Source organism: Mesoplodon bidens (genome assembly GCF_964165515.1).
Source record: "Mesoplodon bidens genome assembly, chromosome: 13".
In the NCBI taxonomy this organism is placed as follows: domain Eukaryota; kingdom Metazoa; phylum Chordata; class Mammalia; order Artiodactyla; family Ziphiidae; genus Mesoplodon; species Mesoplodon bidens.
In genome coordinates this window covers 23276965-23295884 of record NC_138169.1, presented here as the reverse complement: position 1 = coordinate 23295884, position 18920 = coordinate 23276965, and the positions used below count along the sequence as shown (strand labels likewise).

The window sequence follows — 18920 nt, the reverse complement described above, 5'->3', positions numbered from 1 at the left end:
GCACCTACTAGTTGCGCATTGCTTTAGGCGCTGGGGAAAGAATGAACGAGGCACATAGTCTTTGCCCTTGCAACTTCGGTTTCCTGGTTTCAGAGGGCAGCGTGAGGCTGTTGGCCGGCTGGGACCCGCCCAGACAACCCAGGTGCCACCATCTCCTTGTCCCCTCGCAGCCCAGCAGCCGCCCGCACCGCTTGGTGGCTGCGTCGGAACCCTTCGTGCTCCGCTCCCGGCCTCCGCGCCTCACTTCCGGTCGGCCGTTCCTTCCTTCCGCTTCTCTATGGTGCGCGAGCCGCGGGGAGTGGCTCGTTGGCTGTTACAGGTCGGGGTGCAGTGTGGTGAGGAGAGGACCGGGGTGGGGCTGGGCGGGCTGGGACTGGTGTGCGGACCTCCCGAGGACGTCTCCGGGCTGGGGTCTGACTCGGGTTCTCCGTCCTCATTCTCCGGGGACCCCGGCCGCTCGGCGCCGCACTCTCAGTTTCCTCCTGTGGAAAATGGTGGCTGCAGCATCGTCAGGCCTTACAGGGCAGCTTCTAGATAACGACCACCACGGTGGTCACATTTATTATGCGATTGTGTGTGCCAGGCACTGTCTACTGTCTTGCCAACGTCAGGATTTCCCACACTCAACGCTTTTCGGGTCCCTCTGTGAAAAATCAACTTATCTTGCACGATTGTTTACTAAAGGCTTTTAATTGAGTCACTTTTAAAATTTAAATTTACTTTAAAAGAAAAATTTTAATCTTTACTATAAATAGAAAACTTTTCTCACTTGTCCTAGGCAGAAGGTAGTGATAAAAATTAATGTATTTAATATGTAAAGGTTATCGTTAATAATTGTGGCTAGATTTCATTGTCTTAAGGATCTGAGATAGAGTCCTTTTGTTAACAAAAGGACGTTGTCATTCATAGATGTTAAAGACTAACTAGGGAAATGACACGTTCTCCTTGAAGCAATCAGAAGTTTCTAAAAAGAATTGAAAGGGATTAACCTTCTCCGTAGGTTTTTAACATTATTAACCACTTGTGTACCATCTAAAGCCCTGCTCTCAGATCATCTTCATCGCCTGCCCCAGTGGAGTGCCTCCTGCATTAATGTCCACAGCCACCTCTGAGGTAGGGATGGCTATTTTCATTTGTTCTGGGAGGAAGTAGATGCAGAGAAAAGTGAAGTGACTTGTCGCAGGACTCATAGCCATGAAATAGAGAACTGGAGGCTCCAGCCCACGGTTTCTCTGACTCGACTCTGTTGAGGTATTGGCTCCCTCAATAAGTGTTGGTGACAGATTCACTGGGGTAGGGGGGTTAGTGCCGCCCACCTCAGGGGCTGCTGGTGACAGTCAGTAGAGGTAGCAGAGAGAGGATGCTTTGTGACGCTAGAGGCCCATGAATGTATGTTCTGTTCTTTTAAATTTTTTATTTTCTATTTTATTTTTATTATTTTCTTGGCTGCGTTGGGTCTTCGTTGCTGTGCGCGGGCTTTCTCTAGCTGCAGTGAGCAGGGGCTACTCTTCGTGGCTTCTCTTGTTGTGGAGTATGGGCTGTAGGCGCGTGGGCTCAGTAGTTGTGGCTCGCGGGCTCTAGAGCTCAGGCTCAGTAGCTGTGGCACATGGGCTTAGTTGCTGCGCGGCATGTGGGATCTTCCCAGACCAGGGCTCAAACCCGTGTCCCCTGCACTGGCAGGCGGATTCTTAACCACTGCGCCACCAGGGAAGTCCCTGTTCTGTTCTTTTAAATTTTCGCGTCAACCAGGGAGTTGATGGCATCATCAGATGACATGGTGGCAACACTACAAGATACAGTCATATAGTTGTCAGGAGCACTGCTGTGGCATGAGTTGGACCCTAGCTTTAGCACACTAGCTGTGTGACCTTGGACAAGTCATTCACCTTCCTGACCCTCAGTGTTCTCACCTGTAAAATGGTGCTTGTTCATATCTGAGAGGATCCTTGTCATAAGAACCAAATGAGAACATACCCTTAAAGTGCTTAGATGAAGGTCAGCACACAATGATCAATCAGTAGTGTTGAGAATGGGGTTATGTGCCTGGCTGAGGAGTTTGGTCAGTGGGGTTGTGGTGGTGCCTTTAAAGGAGGTGGAGTTGGGGAAGATGAGTTCATTTTGAAGAGGCTGAGGGATGATTCTGCTTTTTACAGAGGATTAAATTGAGGCTTTGGAGGATTGATGACTTTTCTTGAGTTACCAAGAGTGTAAGCGGGCACAACTGCTAGTTAGACTTCAGTATTCTGACTCCAGGAAAATCTCCAGTTCCAACTCTGGAAAAGCTCAGAAGCTTTCTCCTCTTAACAGGTCTCTGCTGTTTCCTCCTGACTTCACCAAACAACCATGTCATCGGAATCGAGCAAAAAACGAAAGCCCAAAGTGATCCGAAGTGATGGAGCTCCATCTGAAGGGAAGCGTAATCGTTCTGAAACTGAACAGGTGAGATCAGCCAGGGCTGCTGTGCTGCTGAGAAATTGCAGCTCGTGGCCAAGCACCTGGTTGTGGGTTTGCAGCAACCGAGGGTCATAGGCACAACCTCCCAGGTGGCCTCTGTTTGACCAGGTGCTTGGAATTCCCTTGGCTCTTCAAGACCCGAGTATCCACATCAGATTTAGCTGCAGCATCCCAAGAACCAACAAGCCTGTGTTAGACACGATTAGTGCTTGAACAGAGAATGCGTTCTAGTATGGTGTGTGTCTCCAGCTTTCCTGATGGTCAGAAGAAGGCAGTCCATCCGCAGCAGGCCACTAAGGCTTTGGAGATGTGACATCCCTGGTCTGCTACTGAGACAGTACCAGAACCATGTAGCTAAAGAACGTCTTCTGAGGCCTGAGTGCTCTCGTAGTCAGCAGGTTCTTCTTTTGCTGTTACTCTGTCCTTGAATCTGTCAAGCTAATTTATGACTTAACTATTTTTTTCTTCTCCATTATGGTTTATTACAGAATCTTGAATATAATAATATGATATATATATATATATATATAATATAATAAACTCTTCCTCCTTGTGCATGCAGTAGAACCTTGTTGTTTATTCATCCTATATATAATAGTTTGCATCTGCTAATCCCAAACTCCCAATCCATCCTTCCCCTTGGCAACCACAAATCTGTTCTCTGTGTCTGTGAACCTGTTTTGTAAGTAAGTTCATTTGTGTCATATTTTAGATTCCACACGTAAGTGGTATCATATGATATTTGTCTTTCTCTTTATGACTGACTTCACTTCGTACCTGATCTCTAGGTCCATCCATGTTGCTGCAAATGGTATTATTTCATCTTTCTTATGGCTGAGTGGTATTCCATTGTCTATATGTACACCACATCTTCTTTATCCATTCATCTGTCGATGGACAGTTAAGTTGCTTCTATGTCTTGGCTATTGTGAATAGTGCTGCTATGCATGTTGAGGTGCATGTATCTTTCCTAATTAGAGTTTTGTCCGGATATGCCCAGGAATGGGATTGCTGGATCATATGGCAACTCTATTTTGAGTTTTTTGAGGAACCTCCATACTGTTTTACATAGTGTGCACCAGTTTACGTTCCCACCAACAGTGTAGGAAGGTTCCCTTTTCTTCACTCCCTCTCCAGCATTTATTTGTAGACTTTAATGAAGGCCATTCTGACTGGCGTGAGGTGGTACCTCATTGTAGTTTTGATTTGCATTTCTCTAATAATTAGCGATGTGGAGCATCTTTTCATGTGCTTCTTGGCCATATGTATGTCTTCTTTGGAGAAATGTCTATTTACTGTTCTGCCCACTTTTTGATTGGGTTGTTTGGTTTCTTGTTATTGAGTTGTATGAGCTGTTTGTATATTTTGGAAATTAAGCCCTTGTTGGTCGCATCGTTTGCAAATATTTTCTCCCAGTCCATAGGTTGTATGACTTAACTGTGTTGATTTTTTGGTTGGTTGTGGTTTTTGTTTGTTTTTTAACTAGAATAGAGAAACATACCAGCTTCAATTTCAATGGAAGATGATGCTTTCCTCAGATTTAGGAAATTAAAATTAATGAAGAACCTTATCCTTTGGGAGGTATTGATTCTGACTCTTTTTTTAAAAAATTAAATTGAGGTATAATTGGTATATAACATTATATTAATTTCAGGCGTACAACATAATGATTGATATTTGTTTATTTTGTGAAATGATCACCGAAATAAGTCTAGTTAACATTCGACGCGTTACATAGTTGTTACAAAAATTTTTTTCTTGTGATGAGAACTTTTAAGATCCACTCTCTTAGCAACTTTCAAATATGCGATACAATATTTTTAATTGTAACTGACTCTCTCTTAAAGAGATGTGTTTGTTTATTCCAAAGTCTGGGAGACCAATTGGGATATTTTAGTTTCTGCTAAAGCTTGATTTGACCATCTAAACACCCATCAGTAGAAATTTGGTTAAATGAATTCTGGTTCATCTATATGTAGCCATTTTGATGGAGATTTATATTTATTGTGATGGGAAATTGCACTAAATAGCATGAACAATATAATCCCTTTTTTTTTTTAATGTATTTATCCACAATACTAACAATGGAGTTACTTCAGGCTGGGAGGTGAGATTATAGGCAAGTTTTCATTTTGTTTTTGATACTCCTCACTATGTTCTGAATCTCTGACACCAAGCATGCATTACTTTATAATCAGAAAGAGGAAAAGAGGAATTCTTTTCCACTTTGAAAAGAAGAAAAACATTTGATTTACAGACCAGATCCTTTAGAGACCTGATTTGGGGCTTCCTTGTTACTTATCTCAGCCAAGTGTCCCTGTTCCAACAGAGAGACTTTTACTCTCCACCCAAGGCCTGTATCCTTGCCTCCACAGGAAGGTAAATACTACAGCGAGGAGGCTGAGGTGGACCTGCGGGACCCTGGCAGAGACTATGAGCTGTACAAGTACACGTGCCAGGAGTTGCAGAGGCTCATGGCCGAGATCCAGGACCTGAAGAGCAGGGGAGGCAAGGATGTGGTAAGGAGTGGGGCTGGGAGGACACGGACCTGGTGGGTCTGCATGGATGGACCTGTTTCGCACCTATCAGAGCCCTTCTTTGTATTGGTCTTACATCCTGCCGTCATCAGGGGGTTAGAGCCTGAGGGCTCCAGAGACCTGCCTATTAATTTATTGTAACATCACCACCCAGTCATCAATTACAGTCATGAAAGTACAGGATAATTAATTTTTTCCATAACTGTAATTTGATAATTCGTCCAAATGATATTTATTAAGTGCTGGGCATGGAGAAATTATGGTACATGTCAATCACCATTGCTATTATAAGGCTAGATATGTACAAATAAATCATAGAGGCCAAAAATTAAAGTATTAATATTAAATGAAAAAAAGGTTTCAGGGTAGAGAAGCAAAACAGTGTGACTGAAAACTGAATGGGTAAGTTCAAAACAAAACAATCCATATTTATCCAGGAATCTCACTTATTTGTGCTTATACTGGCCAATATTGTTAAGATTATTACATTCTATCTATTTTACTGTAGTCAAGTTTTACAGCTGTAATTCTTCTATTTTCATTTAAATTATTCTGTAATGTTTACAGAGGTCAAGTTGTATGGCACGATGTTGCCGTTGTTAGGATCTCTGTGTACATTGTGTAGAAACAGCTATTGTTTGCATTGGCTGCCTTTGCTCCATCTTTGATTCCTGTTACTTTGGTCCAAGCAGAAATTAGTTTTTTATGCCTGGGAACCTTAAGCATTCCCTTATACAGTCATTCTTCCATTTCCCCCTGACACTTCTTATGGTTCTGAGCTCCTTCCAGTGTCTGTTTTTGGCTCTGGATGAGGATGAGCAGTGAGGGGCTGAAGGAAGCTGAGCCAGCTCCTGTTGTCAAGGTCTTTACCAGTTTTTTTGGCCTGCAGGCAGTTGAGATCGAAAATCGGAAGATCCAGAGCTGTGTGCATTTCATGACTCTAAAAAAGCTTAACCGATTAGCCCACATCAGGTTGAAGAAAGGAAGAGATCAGACCCATGAGGTAGGAGCTGAGAGATTTAACCCTCCTCTTCTTCCTTCTCATCCCCTCTTTAATCTCCTTTACCCCTTTTCTGAGTTTGCTGCTGCTCTGCTTTGCCCCACCCCACCCCAACTTGCCCCACTCACCTCTGACCTTGTCCTCCTTTCAGGCCAAGCAGAAAGTGGACGCCTATCACCTGCAGCTCCAGAACCTGTTGTATGAGGTGATGCACCTGCAGAAGGAGATCACCAAATGTCTGGAGTTTAAGTGAGTTTTGGAGCACAGGGCTTTGGCAAGATGGTCTGTTGGTAACTGCTTTTTCCTACATAGCTCAGTGTGAGCCAGTTTCTTTAAAAAGAAGTCAGATGCACTTGGAGACTACAGGATCTAGGGGGAAGGGTGCATAGATCACTTTGAGTGGGAGAATTGGAAGCAGTAGTTCCAGGCTGCACAAAGAACCTCAGAAGCCTGTCTGACCCTTTTGAGTTTTGCGCTCTGAACCTGGTGAAAAACAGTTGTCTCTCCCCAGCAGGCAGAGCCTTTGCGTTACCAGTTTGATTCCTGAGCACCCTGTATGGGAGCAGCTCACTTCCAGTTACATCTTTTTAACCTTTTGGCCCAGCTTTCTTCTCTAAAGTTCCAGCATTCATTTTTGCAAATGGATTTCATTATTAGGAACCTGAACTTCTTGCTGCCTATCTGCCTTTAGGTGAACAAACTACGGTTTGTCAGTGTCCTTAAACTGTGATGCCCCTTGGCAAATCCAAGCTGAGAGATGTGAAAGAGGAAGGAATAGATAAAATGAGAGAAGGGAACGTGTTCTTGCCTCGTCAGATCTATTTGTGTAAACTGAAAGGAGTCAGGTTTTATTTGTAATAAACTTGGGATGAGGGGGACCACGTTAGGCATTGGGTCTGGTGTATGCTGATTTTTGAGAGGCATCTTTATCTGCTTCACGAGTCCATCCACGTAATAATATTTAAATACTAATAGAAGTGAAATCCACATCAGGTACCTGAGCTAATAGTACTGTACAATTGTCAGTTTCCTAGTTTTGACAATGTATTATGCCTAGATAAGATATTATCATTGGGGGAACCTGGGAGAAGGGTTCATGGAGGAAATAAACTCTCAGTTTAAGACTTACAAGAAGTTTCAAAAATAGTACTATTTAAAAAGAAGAAAGATAGGATGCTCCACCTGAAACCGTTGTTCAGATGAAAGCCAGCAAACCCTGTAGCGAGGCAGGTGGCCATGTGGAAGGATCAGGGGCCCTGGAATCAGACAGCCTGGGTTCAAATCCCAGCTCTGCCTCACCCTAGCTGTGTGACGTTGGGCAAGCTGCTTACTGATGGAAGCCTCTATCTCATTTGAAAAATGGAGATAAAAATCCCCATCTCAGTTATTGTGTGTCACTGTACATCAACAGAGCCTCTAGATCTTTTCACATCTGGTCATACTATGTTGGATCTTCCCCATGCTATATTTAGGCAGCTAATAGTTTGAACTTAAGTGTAGACTCTTCTGTTTATTCCTGTTAAATGGCATTTCTTGGTCTCAACCTGACAGTCTAGACCTAGACCATGGTGTTTTTATTTGATTCTTCAAGCTCTTAGCTCTCTTGCACAGCTTGGAGAGGTCTGTAAATTTCATAAGTGTATTTTTAGGTCTTCAGCTAAACCATGGATATAAGCTTGGGCAACATGGATAAGGATCCTGTGGCATGTCACCAACTACCTCTCTTCACATTGAAACACCTGCTAATGAGCATTTGCTGAGAAGACTGGATTCTAGGTTTCTGGGTAGCTGTAGACCAGGGCTGAGTTGACGTACACGGGGTGGAACTCTGGGCCTGTTTAAGCCACAGTTTGGGTTTCTGAGGGCAGCAGCTTGACATTGAGGGTTTTTTTTTTTTTTTTTTTGCGGTACGCGGACCTCTCACTGTTGTGGCCTCTCCCGTTGTGGAGCACAGGCTCCGGACGCACAGGCTCAGCGGCCATGGCTCACGGGCCTAGCCGCTCCGCGGCATGTGGGATCTTCCCGGACCGGGGCACAAACCCGTGTCCCCTGCATTGGCAGGCGGACTCTCAACCACTGCACCACCAGGGAAGCCCTGACATTGAGTTTTTGACTGCAGATCAAAGCACGAAGAAATCGATCTGGTCAGCTTAGAGGAGTTTTATAAGGAGGCTCCTCCAGATATCAGCAAGGTGGAAGTCACCATGGGAGACCCTCACCAGCAAACCCTTGCACGTTTGGACTGGGAGCTGGAGCAGCGGAAAAGGTAGCGTTTCCTCCTTCCTGACCTTGTTCACCTGTGCAAACACGGACCTTTATCCATGAGGGACAGTGCTTTGTCCTGACCCAGGATCAGATAGCAAAGTACTGTGGAACCAGCAGAATAGTCTCTAAGACCAAATCCTGTTTTGTGATTAATTCACACTTAGCAGTTCACACTTGACCAACTGTATCATAAGTGGGGTTGGAATTGCTTAACGCCGTTATGAGAAAGAGTAACCTTTCCTTTAAAATTTTAATGCCTAAGACCTAAATACCTTTTGTATTATTAATCTGATTTTTTTTTTTGCCTTTTCCCCCACCTGTAAGCATATTTGTGTGGTATTGCAAAGCTTTGTAAACATTATTTTAGAAGGTTGTACAACATTCCAGGGTAAATTGTAAATCACATAATTGTTCCCATATTGAATTGGACTTTTAGGTTGTTTGCATTGTTTTGGTATCATAAATAATGCTTTGAGGCACACCTTTACATATAAAACTTTTTGTACTAATAAAGAGCTTTTATTTATTAACCGTAAGTAGAATGTCTATACTGTGTAATTTAATCTAGATCTTCCTTAGAATATGGTATGTATTTTTTTTTCATCCTGAACTTTTTATGGTTGCATCCCTTCCATCATGGTGACCTTTTTCCCTTTCATGTTTGTACATGAGTTCCAGGGCTTTTGGTTGGCACATTTGTTCTGTTTTCTGTCAGAGAAGCTGCTGTTGTTAATTCCTTGCCTTCTTCTGCTGTTGAGTATATTTTGTGCCTTTGGTCTACATAACGAATTTAATAAGTACTGAGTCTGGATCTTAGGGACTTGGTGTCAGTTTTTTAGCAGATGGGGCTGGCTTGTCACACCCCTGTCCAGTACGTCAGTTGCCCTTGGCTAAGCCATAAGTGTTCCATTCCTGTGGCTCTGGTCTGGAGTCTATCCCCACTCTGCCCCACTCAGGTCCATGGGCCTCATTTGTGTCCTATAGCTGCTGAGTCCATATATTTGTGAAAGTTCTGGGTCTAGCCTCTGAGGCAAGAAATGGAGCAGTAGGTGATACCAGTGGTCATGGGCACAGCCTCTGGAGCAGACAGGCATGGGTTCAGAGCCCAGCTCTGTGCTTGCTCTTACTGGATGATCTTGGGCAAGTTATCTACCTCCCTGAGCCTTCGTTTCCTCCTTCGGGGATAAAAAAAGTCCCTGTCTTCCAGGGTTTTTATAAGGATTAAATGCCATAACGCTTGTAAACCATTTTCCAAAGTGCCTGGCACATAGTAAGTGCTAGGTAAACATTAGCAGATAATCGTGACTGCTGTCATTAGGTAGAGTCTGATAGTGAACAGGTGTGTTGGGGTGTCCCTGGAGAGCATCAGACGACAGTGCTCTGTCTTCCCCCAACAGGCTGGCGGAGAAGTACCGAGAGTGCCTGTCCAACAAGGAGAAGATCCTTAAGGAGATTGAAGTAAAGAAGGAGTACCTGAGTAGCCTCCAGCCTCGTCTCAACAGCATCATGCAGGTGAGGGTCTCCCCACACCCAGCCACCTCCTCGGCTTTTGCTTTGCCTTCACCACTCAGTGACACATTGCTGACCTGAGACCACCAGCAGCCACATCACCCTGTGGGTTTTGTCGGGTCTGTTACCCTAATCAGTGTTAGAGCACAGTGCAAGGATGGTCCCGTCTGCATGCCCACAGCAGGTGTGATAAGGTTGTGTCCTGTGTGGAGGAATTGCTGGCAGGATTGGCTCTGGAACGTATACACACACGTACCTCGGCGTTTTCTTTTCACCCAGCGCCTATTCCGGGTAAAACGCTTTCACAAACTGTAAGTTTAGTTTACACCTTGCATGATCTCCACCAGCCCACAGTCCCCGGGCATCTAAGCATGCTTTCACAGATGTCTATTAGATCCCCCTGACTGCACCTCAGGGGCCAGCTGCTCAGCAAATCTACTCGCTCTGAAAAGAACTTTACTCATATTTGAAAACCGTTAGGTACCTTAGGAGGAAAAGTCCCCACTTCACCTATAAAATGTAATTTCTTTCTATGTAGGTGACCTGATTTTTGTTTGCTTTGTGAAGCCAGATTTGATCTAAATCTTTATAGTTTTATAAAGCAGGGTAAATGGCTAATATGGAGGAACTTTGTAAAAGGACCCTAGTGAAATTGAAAATTCACTTTTGTAGGATCTGGCAAGATCTACATTTCTTCTCTTCAACTCTAGGCATAGAATTAGAGTTAACAAATATGCTCAGTAACACTTCATATAGGACAAAAATCAGAAACTAAAAATTTTGGTTGTACTTAAATTTTTCCTGTTAACTGGAAACACTGAATGCTCCTATATAGGGTACAGGTTAAATAAATAGGGTACAGGTTAAATAAATTCTTGTGTGGTTCAGTCTTACACCTATAATGGAAGTATGGAGCATCCTGTTACTGACAGAATAACTGGATAGAAAGATCTGTTAAATTATGAAATCAAAAACTGCAAGTTGTAGAACATGTAGTAAAATCCCATTTGTATACCTTCATTTACAAAGTATTCGAATGGTTGTATATATATGTAAGTCATGTATGTGCTTAGAAAAGTATGTTTTCACACCAAACCATTAACAGTTACCTTTGGTGGTTGGGAACTGGGAATTTTTGCCTTATAAACTCGAATACAACTTTAAAAAAAATGTACATATACTACTTAAAAAAATAATTTTATATAAAGAAAAGCATATAACTCGTAAGCATACTCACAGTTCAGTGGATATTCACTGTGCACACATTTGTGAACACATCTGTGTAATCAGCACCCAAATCAACAACATTAGCAATTTTCCAGAAGTTACTTTATTCCCCTCCCAGTCACTGTCCCCCCACCCCATAACCATTATTCATGACTTCTAACATCACAGGTTAGCTTGCCCTATTTTTGTTGGTTTGTTTGTTTTGTTTTATTTTGACTGCTACGGGTCTTCGTTGCTGCGCATGGGCTTTCTCTAGTTGCAGCGAGCAGGGGCTACTCTGTTGTGGTGTGCGGGCTTCTCATTGTGGTGGCTTGTTGTGGAGCACGGGCTCTAGGCACACGGGCTTCAGTAGTTGTGGCACGCGGGCTCAGTAGTTGTGGCTCATAGGCTCTAGAGCGCAGGCTCAGTAGTTGAGGCGCACGGGCTTAGTTGCTCCGCGGCCTGTGGGACCTTCCCAGACCAGCACTCGAATCCATGTCCCCTGCATTGGCAGGTGGATTCTTAACCACTGCGCCACCAGGGAAGTCCTGGCCTGTTTTTTAACTTATATAGATGGAATGATATAGTACATATTCTTTTGTGTCTGGCTTCTTTGATTCAACAGTTTGTTTGTGAGATTTATCTAGGTTGTTGTGAGTACCAGGAGTTCATTTATTCTCATTGATGTTTAGTGTTTGATTTGGAGTGTTTCCAGTTTGGGGCTGTTGTGAATAATGCCACTAGGAGCCTTACACGTGTCCTTTGGTGTACATGTGTACACATTTCTTTTGAATATATACCCAGGAATGAAATTGTTGGATCATAGTATGCTATGCGTATATTTAGCTTTGGTATTCAGTGAAACAATTCTCTAAAGTGATTATACTGATTTTTGAAATTCCCACCATCACCATGTGAAAGTTCTAATTTTCCACCTCCTTGATGTTGTCATTTTTCTTGATTATAGCCATTCTGGAGGGTATCTTTTATGGTTTAAATTTCCATTTCCCTGGGGACCAGTGACGTTGAGCACAGCACGTTTTATATACTAATTGGCTTTTGGCGTACCTCATTTGTGAAGGGCCTATTAAAGTCTTTTGCTCATTTTTCTGTTGGGTTGCCTGGAATTCTTTATATTTTCTGGAGATGAGTCTTCTGCAGGTGTCTTTCCTTTTCACTTTCATAATAGTATTCTTTAATGAGCAGATGTTCTTAATTTTAATACGATCTAGTTATCAGTCTTTTCCTTTCTCTGTCCCAAGGTCATGGAAATATTCTTGTATTTTCTTATAGAGCCCTATTGTTTAACCTTCCACATTCAAATCTATGGTCTTCCTGGAAGTGAATTTTGTATATAGTGTGAGGTGAAGGTCAGATTCTTTCCCCACATAGGTATTCAGCTGATTCATTTATTGAAAAGACCATTCTTTCCCCCACTGTTCTGCAGTGCCTTTTTTGTCATAAATCAGATATCTGTATATGTTTGGGTTTGTGTGTGCGTGATCTAGTTGTCTGTGCACCAATATCACACTGACTTATTACTCTAGCTCTATCAGAAGTCTTGATGCTCAATAATGTAAGTCCTCCAACTTAATTTTTCAGGATTATCTTTGTTATTCTTGGCCTTTTTTATTTACATATAAGTTTTAGAATCAGCTAGTCTATTTTCATCTGCTGGGACTTAGATTGGATTGCATTGAATCCATAGATACTTTCGGGAGAATTGACATCTGGGCAGTATTAAGCCTTGGAGGCCATTAACATGGCATATATCTCCATTCATTTAGATCTTTCATTTCTCAGGTGTTTATGTAGAGGTTGACACACTTTTGACATTTAGGTATTTGATGTTTTCTTGATGTAGAGGTTGACACACTTTTGACATTTAGGTATTTGATGTTTTCTTGATGCTAGGCAAAATGGTATCTTTTTTTAAAGTTCATTTTCTTACTGTTTTTTGCTGCTATCACTTTCATAAATAAAAAACTGTATACTAAGTAACTAAGAAGCCACATGTTCCTGTGTGGACTGCCTATAAAAGAAAAACAAAATCCCTTCTTCCTTGCTCGCAGGCTTCCCTACCAGTGCAGGAGTATCTGTTTATGCCCTTCGACCAAGCTCACAAGCAGTATGAGACAGCCCGACACCTACCACCTCCCCTCTATGTCCTCTTTGTCCAGGCCACTGCGTATGGGCAAGCCTGTGGTAAGTATAGGGGCTGGGCAGGGAGGGGCTGTGGGAGCAGCAGCTGTGGCCAGTTGAGTCATTTGGAAGCACCTCCTGCTGAGGAAAGCTCCCTGGCCCTACTCAGAAGCCCTCAGGTGATAGATGCTGCCTCCCCTCTGCACTGCCGGGCATGGCTGCTTTGACCAGCTGGCCTGAGGCTGGACTAACCTGATGGGCATTTCAGAATGGATGGCTTTGAATCTTTGATGAGCCTGACTGGTCGGCTATTGTGTTCAGTGCCCAGGCAGCCTGTCTGGCCTCCCAAGCACTCACCCCATCAAGGCACACTTGGCAGGTGGATCAGTGCCTCCTGCTCGCTTCAGAGAGAGGGTTTGGTGAACGCAGGTCCCAGCCAGCTGTCTCAGGCTTTCACCAAGCCCTGGAACAGGCTGCATGTCGTAACAGTGAATTACAGAAGGAGAGGAGGTGTCCTCATTAAGCTTGAAGGCAGCCCATGACTCCACTAGGATTTTGAGAAGCTTTTAGAGATCCTACTTTTTGCCCTACTGCAAGCTTTCACCCAGCACCTAAATTTTTCTTCCCTATGCCCACCCCACTGCATCAGACAGACACACATTGCGCCAGTGCATGCCTCTCCTCCCAGCCATGGGCATCAACACATTACTGTCTCTCTTCTTGTGTCTTCCTGGTCCTTTTGATCCTCTCCCTCCCCTTTCTTCTCCCTCCTGTTTTCATCATCAGCTCATATGAAATCCTCCCAGCCCCCTAGACAGGGTGAGTAATTTTCTTTTCTTTTGTGTTTAAAACCCAGCCTGTTTCCATTCCCATTTTACTGTAGAATTCCAGGAATAAACTAGTCAAAAGAACAGGCTAGCATTTGCCAGTGTTAAAGGGGGCAGCCAGCTTGTTTGGGATGAGGTGTGATGGTTCATGAGGGCTGTCAGAGATAAGCAGTGGTCAGCCACTTAGGAATATCTCAGGGGCCTGCCACTTGGGGGAAGTTTGTCATCCCTCTTTATGCACTTGAACAAACCCTTTCAGGCTCCTGTGACTATCTGCGTCTCTGTATACCCTTTTGAATGGAGAAGGAAGGGTGATGGCCTATCTGATCTCTCAGCGCTAGACCCACGGAGTTGCACAGAGGCAGGCCCAGGCATTGCTCATTGAGGTGTCAGGCCTGGTGCAGGGAGCAGGCCACTTAGCTTTGTGTTTGAGACATCAAGCTCAAGTTGAATAGACTTGGTCTTGAATCCTAGCTTATTTACCTCTTGGCTGTTGTATCTAACTTCCCCGAGCCTTAATTTTCTCATCTGTAAATGGCTAGAGTAATAGTATTGCTCCTATAGGATTGCTGTGAGGATTAAAAATTAATTTTTAAAAGTAATTTTGTAGTTAAAATTCAGTCCTCCTAACCTAACTGGGCAGCCACCATTTGTCAAGTCCCTGTTTCATAGGTGCAGAAACTGAGGCTCAGAGCAGTGACATAACTTTCCAGGTTGTAAGTTTGGGAGTTGGTTGAGCAGAGACTCAGGCCGGGACTGGACTGCAGGGTCCAGGTTCCTACCCACTGTCCTGCTGCCTCCCAGTTAAACGTTCCGGTACCAGGCAGGTGCTCGGTGCTGGGTGTAGTGCAGAACAGAGAAGAAGAACTGAGGGGAGGAGAGCTGTCGTTGCCAGAATGTGGACAGTTACAGGTTCTGGATGAGAACCTTTAAGGCAGTTGGTAGAATTGTGCCGTGTGGCTTTCGGCCATCGATTTGGATTTCTGTGCCTTGGTGTAAGCCTGAAAAGAGAGGCATTCACCCCTAGTCTCAGGTGATGCTTGGCCAGGAATCTGCATTTTGGGTTCCTTGTTTTCAGTAAATGATGGGAAAAAGATGTAGGTTTCTCACTTTGCTCCTCTTCATCTGGAGAAAGAACTTTTGCCCTCCAACCCCGGTCAGTAAGAAGGTGTGACAGAGGCAGAAGAAGTGCAGCCCCAGGGCGGGCCTGCTCATGTAGTTTAGCTCCATCTCTCAGCAGCTTTCACAGGAAGCTGTTTCTTGCTCCTAGATAAGACGTTGTCTGTGGCGATTGAAGGCAGTGTGGATGAGGCCAAGGCTCTGTTCAAGCCTCCCGAGGACTCCCAAGGTAAGTGGTGGTCAGGATCCTCCCCCACGTCTACCGTAGCTGGTTCCAGAGATGCCAGGTCACCACCGAGGGCCAGTGCTGGTCCTTTGGTAATTAGCCGTACTGGTTCTGTGTGGCAGGGAGCTTAGCTTTAATGTCTTAGTGCTCGGGGTAGACAGAGAAAAGCACTGCCTTTGGATTTCAACCTGCCTCTCACTAGCTCACTGATCCTAAGTTCTTTAACTTAGTTCTTTAACGTTTCAGAGCCTCAGTACTCTCCTGTCAAAACAAGATAGTAATACCTCATGTAGAATTACTATGTGGATTAAATGAGGTCATGCATGCAGAGCCCTTAGCATCGTCCTCAGCACACAGTAACCCCTCAAATTATATGAGCTTCTGTTATTGTTGTTTATACTACTGTTATTACTGCCACCACCACCACCAGTGGAGGAGCTTGTGGTCCACAGGATGACATTAAAAATCACTGAAAAAAACCAGGGGTGATGGGATTGTAGGTCATTTTTCTTTTCCTTGCATCACTCTGTTTTCTATACTGAATAAGAAGCAGCAAATTTATTATTTATTCTAAAGAAACCCATTTACAAAAGCCTGGGCCCTATTATGCGCCCTGGGTTGAGGTGCTCTCAGGAGAATTGGGAGCCTTCTCACCTCGAGCTGCCTTCTCTCTGTCGCTGCAGATGATGAGAGTGACTCGGATGCTGAGGAGGAGCAGACCACGGTGAGAGTGTGGGGAGTGCCGAGCGGCTGCCCTAGGGGCCCACTAGTTGGTGGGTGCCATCCCCCCTTAGAAGCAGAAGAAAGAGGTTTGAAAGAAAGGGAGGCTGAGATCCTGGCAGCTGGAGAGCTGAAGCACGGGTCTCAATAGTGAGGCCCTGGCCAGCAGGAAGGGGGGGACGGGGGAGATTCCCGTGAGCAGTGCTTACCGGCTCCACCCTTTCCTTTGTCCAGAAGCGCCGGCGACCCACACTGGGAGTTCAGCTGGACGACAAGCGCAAGGAGATGCTGAAGAGGCACCCGCTGTCCGTCATGCTGGACCTGAAGTGCAAAGGTCTGGCTCCCCTTGGTCTGGGGGATCTCATAGCGCCTAGGAGTGCAGCCAGCTGCCGCTCTGCGGGGCCCAGCAAGCTGATGCCTCCTTGCCCAGGAAAAGATTCTGGTTTCATATTTCTGTTTTCCTTTGTTGTTCTTCATGGAGTTTGATTTTTTTCCCCCTCCTAAGCCATAACTTTGAAAACATAGTAAAAACATCAGACACATTAGGGATGCTTGATGGAACTACACCTCTTTCTGAACTTGACAGGTTAGATACACAGAACAAGTTGCCAAGAGTATGCAGGCTTTGAGTAATATGACCAACCTGCTTAATTTAATAAATAAAATAGAACTTCGTATTTTGCGGAGACGATGGGTTTTGAAACTGGCTTCATATGGGTAAAGGAGCACATGGTAAAGCATCCCAGCAGGATAAGAGTTAGCAGTCAGATGTAAGTTTCCTTCTCACCCCAGACTTCCAGACCCTGGTCCTGGTCATTACCTCCAAGGGCAACCATTGTGACAGTTTCCTATGTATTTTCAAGAAATAAACTATGCATTTAGAAGCTTTTACACAAGTATATACTTATCCCCTTCACCTTTTATTTTTTACATAAATGGAAACACTCTACACACTTGTCCTCTCTTTGCCTTTTTATAAAAAAAATTCTGAGATAATTTTAGACTCAGAAGAGTTTCAGTGATGATACAAAGATTTCTCACCTGCTCTTCACCCCAATATCAACATCTTACTTAACCACAGTACAGTTATCAAAATCAGTGTCAGTTTCATTGGTACAATACTATTAACTACCAAACTTATTCACATTCCCCTGATTTTTCCACCAGTGCCCTTTTTCTCTTCCAGGATCCAATCCAGGATCTCATGTTGCATTTAGTCGTCATGCCTCTTAGTCTCCTCCAGTCTTTGCTTATCTTTCATGACCTTGACACTTTGGAAGATGAGGTTTATGTATTATGTAGAAAGACTCTCAATTTGGGCTTGTCTGTTGTTTTCTCCTGATTAGACTGAGGTTGTGGGTTTTGGGGAAGGAATACCACAGATGGCAGTGTTCACCGTCACGTCTTATCAGGGGTCGGAGGTGTCACTTCGTCTTGTTACTAGTGATGTTAACCCAGATCACTTGGTGATCCCTTGATCGCTTGCTTTCCATGTTGTATTAGTTAGAAGCAGAGTCTCTAAGTCCAGTCCACACTCAAAGGAGGGAAATGAAGCTCCACCTCTTGGAGGGAGGAATAGCAAAGAATTTGTAGAGACTCTTTTTTTACTCAATGTTAAGTTGCCATCAAGTTGTTTTTATAGTGAAAGATCTTAAAAGTCTTGTTGACTTTCCTTTCTATAATACTGTTGACGCTCTTCTAGTGTTTAACTCATAAATGATGTCTTCTTTTCCTCCTCCCCTCCAGATGACAGTGTACTGCACCTGACTTTCTACTACCTCATGAACCTCAACATCATGACGGTAAAAGCCAAAGTGACAACCGCCACAGAACTGATCACCCCCATCAGTGCAGGGTATTGGACAGGTGCTGCGGGGGGTGGGGCGTGGGAGGGGGGTGTGGTGGGAGCCTCGGTGCTGGGCTCCTCTCGGATCCTCCCTCATCTGGCTCTGAGTGGAGTTCACGGCCACACAGCCCCGAAGTCCTGGTACATCACAGGTATTTAGAAAGCACTTACTGACTTGAATTGGTGAAGTCCTCTCACTACACAGCAGATGCCAGAAGTGACTACAGCCTGTTGTAAATTGACTGGGCAGGGCACCACCTTTTATACCAGTGGAAAGAGTGTGAATGTGAAAGTGAGATTTGGCAGACCTTACCAGGTTGACAAATTTAGGCCTCTTTTTCTTGTCTCTTTCTGTCCCAAGGTGCTGGGATTTCACTTTGCAGCTCAGCTCAATCCCAGGTTGCCCTTACCTGGGCAGCGGGAGGAAGACTGGCGGGTCCCTGTGGGGGTTTTGAGTAGGGTGAGCAGAGGCACGTAGTGGCGGCCACAGGTGGAGCATCCCCAGAAAGGCCCTGACCGTGGCTGCTTGTTCCACAGCCAGCACGGGAGGGAGGGAGGAGAACCGAGAGGGCCTGGGGCTGAAATAGGCTCACCTGGCCTTGCACGCCTCCCGACCCTGCCCCACCTGCTTCCAGTGAGTCCTCATGTCAAGTGTAGAAAGATCAGTGAGGGAGGCGCGGATCTGGTGCCTGGTGGGGTGGGACTCTTTCCAGGCCTGCCTGATGGTGGCGTTTCCCCTGGGTTTTCGACCCTGCACTTAGAGTCCACACCCCCTTCAGGCTACATCCTTGGTCCCTGTGCTTGAGAGTGTTGCTGGACCACCCCGAGCACTCTGGATGGAGTTGACTTTGTTCCCACCTCACCCCAGCAGAGGGAGCCCAGGGCTGGCTTCTTCAGAGTACCCAGTTGCAGTGCTGGTCCAGTGAGCAGCTCGAGGGTCCCATGACGGCCCTGGCCACAGTGGAGCTCTTTGTCGTGATTGTTCTGCCTGCTCACTTCTCAGATGTCCTATCTGCTAAGTCACGGGGCTGCAGGCTGGCCCCAGTGTACACTGAAGCCCACTCCCCTG

The 18920-nt window shown here is 44.9% G+C and overlaps 1 protein-coding gene across 4 annotated transcripts in view; it reads left to right on the top strand.

Moving 5' to 3' along the window:
- Positions 1-252: 252 nt before the first annotated feature.
- THOC5 (THO complex subunit 5) overlaps positions 253-18920 on the top strand; it is a 31588-nt gene continuing 12920 nt past the window's right edge. Inside the window, exons 1-14 of one of the 4 annotated variants that reach the window (XM_081253325.1) lie at positions 253-335; positions 1039-1113; positions 2308-2439; positions 4830-4973; positions 5881-5994; positions 6143-6240; positions 8111-8257; positions 9654-9768; positions 13044-13176; positions 13900-13932; positions 15211-15288; positions 15969-16009; positions 16240-16339; positions 17752-17860. In XM_081253325.1, coding sequence (XP_081109451.1) covers positions 2344-2439; positions 4830-4973; positions 5881-5994; positions 6143-6240; positions 8111-8257; positions 9654-9768; positions 13044-13176; positions 13900-13932; positions 15211-15288; positions 15969-16009; positions 16240-16339; positions 17752-17860 — 1208 coding nt within the window. In that variant the 5' untranslated portion in view covers positions 253-335; positions 1039-1113; positions 2308-2343. Of the gene's footprint in view, positions 336-389; positions 495-1038; positions 1114-2307; positions 2440-4829; positions 4974-5880; positions 5995-6142; positions 6241-8110; positions 8258-9653; positions 9769-13043; positions 13177-13899; positions 13933-15210; positions 15289-15968; positions 16010-16239; positions 16340-17751; positions 17861-18920 lie in introns of those variants that run through there. The other 3 variants (XM_081253327.1, XM_081253328.1, XM_081253326.1) reach the window with 3 other exon arrangements.